This window comes from Solanum tuberosum, unplaced genomic scaffold (genome assembly GCF_000226075.1).
Source record: "Solanum tuberosum cultivar DM 1-3 516 R44 unplaced genomic scaffold, SolTub_3.0 scf00764, whole genome shotgun sequence".
Classification (NCBI taxonomy): Eukaryota; Viridiplantae; Streptophyta; class Magnoliopsida; order Solanales; family Solanaceae; genus Solanum; species Solanum tuberosum.
Window position 1 is genome coordinate 90567 of NW_006239690.1, and position 6662 is coordinate 97228.

General features: G+C 30.7%; 1 protein-coding gene across 1 annotated transcript in view; it reads left to right on the forward strand.

Annotated features, from left to right (window-relative positions):
* The window catches only part of LOC107059036 (B3 domain-containing protein REM9-like), a 5204-nt gene extending 1732 nt beyond the window's left edge, over positions 1-3472 (forward strand). Inside the window, exons 2-5 of the mRNA XM_015305411.1 lie at positions 33-211; positions 2530-2893; positions 2970-3097; positions 3206-3472. Coding sequence (XP_015160897.1) covers positions 33-211; positions 2530-2893; positions 2970-3097; positions 3206-3472 — 938 coding nt within the window. The remainder of the gene's footprint in view (positions 1-32; positions 212-2529; positions 2894-2969; positions 3098-3205) is intronic.
* Positions 3473-6662: the final 3190 nt, after the last annotated feature.

Genomic DNA, 6662 nt, shown 5'->3' on the forward strand with positions numbered 1-6662 from the left:
GGCATGTCTTGAAACAAGAAAATCAGTTACAGGGTATTTAGTGAAGTTTGGAGGAGGATTAATATCATGGAAGTCTAAGAAGCAAGGGACTGTGTCAAGAAGCTCAGCTGAGGCAGAATTCAGAAGCATGGCCACATGTGCAGCTGAAATAACCTGGTTGATAGGCTTATACAAAGAGCTGGGAGTCAATATAACAGTACCAGTAAAAATGGTATGTGATAGCAAAGCAGCAATACAAATAGCAGCTAATCCTATCTTCCATGAGCGTACAAAACACATAGACATAGACTGTCACTTTGTAAGAGAAAGAATTTGTCAAGGAGTACTGTAGACAGAATATATTAACACCAAGCATCAACTTGCTGATCTACTCACAAAGAGTCTTGGACAAGGACAACATCATCTTCTACTAAGCAATCTTGGAATGAAAAATATATTTCAACCATAAGCTTGAGGGGGAGTGTTAGCAAATGCAGAAATAACAAAGCTTATGTTAGTTAGAAGATTCCAAGAGTTAGTTACCAGCTGATGACATGGCAATAGTTAGTTACAGAGTTTGTTAGAGATATTTTGTATTCATTCATTGTAAGAGTAGTATATATAAGCATGTATGTACAGATTCACTGTATTAAGACATTAATACAATCTTCTTCCTTCTTCTTCTCTCAAATGCTCTGTAAATTCTCCAAGGTTTAATCTCCATTCATGGAGTTATCACACATCAAAATGGTTGCATTTATATAGATAGTTAGATTATTGTTAATAAATTTTGTTTGTTTTCCATTTTAGTAAATGAAATTGACAAGAACTATATTAGTGAGTCAGGTTTGCATTTGTTTGTTTGTATAGGACACTGACGGTTGATAATTTCATTTTACAGGTGTTTTGGCTAGAGATAGTTTCTGACTAGAGACAACTACGAGTTAATTCCAAAGACAACTTGTCCGTTTTTTGTCAATGTATAAATAGTTGGTACAAATACTCTCATATATGTAAAGAAATGTCTACCCTTCAGCATGTATAATGCTCCCATGGATGTAAAAATATATCACGTGGCAATTATAAACATGTTTTGTTCCCAAATATATGTAAATATTGTCATAACAACACAAATTTCTTCTCTTCAATTTTATGTCGAAATAAAGTTTGATAAAACAAATTATCTCTAATCTTCTACAGTATTGGGCCTGTGATAGCACAGGCTAACATCATCTAGCATAAATAGAGTAGCTAGCAGCAGTCTTAAAGCACTTGAATATTGTGTAAACTTTTAAACATAATTTGAGTGAAGTTGAAAACACGTCTTTCAAAGTTGATTGTGTTTTGATATAAATTTGTCTTTTTTATTTGTAAATAGTAATGAATTGAAATATGTAATTTGTCTTTTTTTTTTTGTAAATAGTAATGAATTGAAATATGTGTTTGGCCGTAACAAATATTTTATCTTTCGTAATTTTTTTTTGTTTCAATTTATGAGATGAAAATTTTATTTCACAAAAAATTTGAAAAGTTAAGGGTAAAAAACATATCTAAACTATACTAGTTTTTTGAGTTTCCTACCTGAACTATACTATTAAGGAGTGTGAAATACACCGAGAAGTTATTTCTTTATTTTTAATAAAAGGGCTTTTTTATGATCTTAAACTAAAGATATATATATATATATATATATATATATATATATATATATATATATATATTGATCTTGTGGTCTTAAACATATATCACGTGGAAGTTAAATTTAAAAATTGATTCATAAAAAAGAAACATTCTTTAATGTTTCAAAACAAACTAAAAAAAAGACAAATAAATTAAAATATTTTTTCTGTTAAAAAAGGCTTACAATAATTTTATTATTACTAAAAAATTAGGCCCTTCGATTTTGGAGGCCTAAGGCGTATGCCTCATTTTAAAAGACATTGAGCCATTCCTGTGGGTACCCAACCCATTTAAAATGGGTAAAAAATGAATAATACTCATATTACTATTTAAAAGTGGTTGTTACTAGTTAAATGGATAAAATATATTCATTCATAAAAAAAGAAGTGATAAGGGCCATTGGGTAACTCGTAATTACTCATTTAATTAAAATACAAGTTAAGTCAAGTATTTTATCCATTTTTCTTTAACTCATATTCAACTCTATCAGCTCGTTTACCCACTCCTAACTACTGGACATGCAAAATGCAAATAGTAAAAGCATAATTGCTATTGGTCAAAGCACACATAATAACAGCGAGCCATCGTTCATATATATATATATATATATTACCCTTGTATTATGATAGTATAAGATTGCACTAGTACTACCATTTTCCTTGATATTCAAGCAGTAGCTAGTTATTGCAATCGATCTCAAAATGCTAGTGGATCCAGACAAGCATCCATCTTTTTGCAAACTATTATTCAAACAAGGTTTCATGGATAAAATAGTAAGTCTACTATACTAATTTTTCCTTTCATTATTTTCTTCTATGGTGATATATGTCTATTTTCATAAACTTGATAATTTGTTTTTTTCCTTATAAGCTAATGCCGCCTATTTTCATCAAAGTAAACAAGAAGATACTATCCAAGACTTGCTTATTGAAAACAAATGTAGTTGGAATGTCGTGGGAAACAAAGATAGTGAGAGAAAAATCCAACTATTTCATATGTGAAGGAGATTGGCCACAATTTGTGGTGCATCATAAATTGGAGCTAGGGGACATTTTGATCTTTTTTCTCATCGATAAATCAACGTTCCATATCCTGCCTTACACTCAGAAATGTTTCAAAAACTCTTGTGGCAGAGGAGTATTTCAGGAACTAAGCAGTTCTTCGGAAGAGGAACATGACGTTGGAATCGCTAGAAAATTGAAGAAAATGAAAATGGAGCAAAAAGAATCGTCAGGTAAGTGTTACTAGTAATCTCGAAAATAGGAAAGTTATATTGTGTAAAAATTCTTTACATTTTACACGCGTTGTAGAAGAGGAAGAAGCTGAGGGTGGAAATGAAGAAAATGCTCCAAAGACGAGCAGATTCAGTGTGATCAACATAAAGAACAAAGATCCATACTTTGAAATGGTTGTAAGAAAGACACATTCAATTTTTATGGTAAGGTTGATTAAACACATTATGTTCTTTTTTCTTAGATTAATAATGCGTTTAATTACTTAATTTCACTTAAAATCAAACATGTTTTGTCATGAATTTATGTTTTAGACCATCCCGAAGAGCTTTGCTATATGGACGGGCATAACTAAGATGAAGAAAATGAGACTGGTAAATGGAGAAGGCAACGAGTGGAAATTAGTGGACATAGTGCATACTCGGCAAAGGGTTTACATGAAAAGAGGATGGGCTGAATTCCGAACTCTTAACAAAATAGCCAATGGTCAGACTTGTCGATTCAAGTTGATTAAGGGAAATGGTTGTGGGAATAACGTTTTACAGGTTCAAAAGATCCCCAAACCCAAGTGCTTGAAATAGTTTACAATATGAATATGTACGAATGGTTTCTTTTTGGTTGCATTTTGGTATTCACTTTGTAATTAAGATGGAGCTAGAACTACGACTTGGGCATCTTTAATTTGTTCTGTATGTTTAATAGAACTTAATTTACCCAAGCCACATTGAAATTAAAATCATGTGCATTTGCTGAATTTTATGATGACTTGTACTATTATGTACTTCACCACATGCAGAAGTGCAGATTAGATCAAATTAGCAACATGCAACAGTAACATCCTCTATTGGGTACAGTACTGTCATTAATTGGACTCGTCTTCTCACAACTAGAAACAAACATTTTTTCCAATACGGTGAGAAATTTGTGTTATTTAACATGATTTTACCATTATTTCTCAATGAATGAACTCACTGAAAAATGCACGTTGGAAAACATACTCTCACTAAAAATAATGGAAAACTACTTCCTAATTATTCATATGAAAATATTACTACTATTTTTTCCTCACTGATTCAATCAAATATATATATGAAAATAGCTATTCACTACAATAAAAACAACTTTTAGCGGCAATAAATATAGACATTAATAAAAAGTGCTAAATTCTTTAGTATTAGTTAATTGTCCATAGATAAATTGTCGCTAAAGGCTTTAGGGACTTATACAAAGAGTGCTAATTGCCGCTAAATATAAATATATATATATATAATAATAATTAAATTATTATTACTAATTAATTGTCGCTAAAGATTATTTTTGATGCAGTGACGAAACATTTTTCGATGGAAAATTCAGTGATTTTTTTTAGCTAGTGTGCGTATTTTACCTTCTGACTAAGATAGGATCAGTTGCTATAGGTAATTAATAATGATACTAGTAGAACAAGAAAAAGATCATCCGATGGTTGGAATACCGTAAAGTAAAAAATATATGTATAGCCTGTTAAAAGTTGTCGACCAATAGCTTGGATATTGTGTAAGCTTTTCAACATAATTTGAGTGAAGTTGAAAGCATGTCTTTCAAAGTTGATTGCGTTTGGATATAAATTTGTCTTTTTTATTTGTAAATAGTGATGAATTGAAATATGTGTTTGGCCGTAACAAATATTTTATCTTAGGTAAATTTTTTTTGTTTCAATTTATGTGATGAAAATTTTATTTCACAAAATTTTTGAAGAGTCGAGGGTAAAAAACATATCTAAACTATTTTAGTTTTTTGAGTTTTCTATCTGAACTATTAGGAGTGTGAAATACACCTAGACGCTAACTAGACCAAATATATGTTTACAAACACTATTCTAGGCATGTTTAACCATAGAGTTTTCGCCTGACATATAAAACGACTCTATTAGATGACACATTTATTTATTTACTTATTTAAATATTTTTTTTTAATTGATTTCTTTAAAATTGTGAACCCTTCCCAAGTGGGGGATATCGACTCCATGACTAATACGAGGCCAAGGCTAAGAAGGTGAAGAAGAAGATGTCGGATATTGTGGTGAGGAATAAACAATTTATAGGGTAATAATTTTTAACCTCTAACCTTAACTTTTTACCTAAATCCTAATATTATTTATTTAGGTTTGCCACAAATCACAATGGAATGACTTTTCCATACATGTGCAAGAATTTTTAAGCAAAAAAGAGAGTGTTAGTCGATATGTATTTTGCTAAACACTGGGTGATAGTTTATGTAGGAAACTCACACTCTCAAAATTTAAAAAAAAATTGGGATAATTTAGATGTGTTTTTGATCTTTAACTCAAACTTAAAAAGTAAAAAAGATATTTGAAGATGTTACTTTTAAACATGTCATGATATTATTATCATAAAATCATTCGTAGTATATATAAAATAATAAAAAGATGATACTCTTTCCGCTCTAATTAACTTTTATGTGAAGATATCTACTGTTTAAGGAGTTGAACAATTTTCTTCGTAATTTTTAAATCATTACCTATGTTGACATATAATAGTTTTGTCTAAATTTTAAATATATAAATTTTATTTTAAAATTTTTATACCTAACTTTATATTTAAATTTAAGTATTTCAACGATTTATTTTGAATATGTGCATAAATTGAGACAAATGGAGTAACATATTTAAAAAAAAATCATAGGCAAATGGTGCAATCAAATGGTAGCTTGTTCAGGTGATGCTGATGACTTGTAATATACGCAGGCCACAGCGGGCACAGCTTCATGATGTTCTTTTATTCCTAACACAATATAAACTTGCCAATTACTAGTAATTACCTATATGTACTGCCAACCACAGAAATAATATTGGAAATTGTGTAAAAGTATGAAATCTGAAGACATTTGAGTTACTTGAATTAATTGGTTCCAAATTTTGGAAGACTAATATTTGAGATTTAAATGATAGAATTTATCTTTAAATTATATTGTTGGAACATATTTTGGTTCACCTTGTATCTATACGTATCCGAGTTAAACTTAAATACCCACTTTATGAAATAAATTAATATTATCATACTTTTATTTGTTGAAATAATCTGATTGTCTAAAATTTTATTTACACTATATTGATCAATATACCAGCTAAACTATATAAATAAATCAACAACAAGAGCATATCCAATTAAATCCTACAAGTGGGTTTGAGGCATGGGTAGAGTGTTCACGATTTTATTTCTATGTCACGAAGGAAGAGAGACTATGTCACACCCCGAGCCTACACCCTGAACGTGGTCGGCACTCGAGAATCATTGCTGGCCCCAAGTGAACCCTTGGCCCGACTCAATACTCAACGGACTTACTCAACAAAAGAAATCTCAAAACAAGCTCAACTCATAAGATATCAAAAATAAAATAGTTTACTCAATACTCAAATGAACATAAGTGTTCAACTCACAGTCTTTAAAACATCAACAAGGGAATGAGAAAAGACTCTTCAACTACTACTGTCTATCTATGAAGCCTCTAAATGACAAAGATGAAAGTCGGGACAATACCCACGACATCCTAACAAAACCAAAAAGTAAATGGAATCCTTCGAAAGCAAGGAGGCTCACCAAAGCTAATTCGAACTACAGGTGGTATCAATGAAGCGTCTGTTGATGACCCTGTTTACCTTTATTTGCATAATGAAAGATGCAGGCCAAATGACGTCAGTACATGGAATGTACGAGCATGTAAGAGGAACTCTAAAGCACAAACATAAGCTTGAACTGTAAAAAAGAAAGA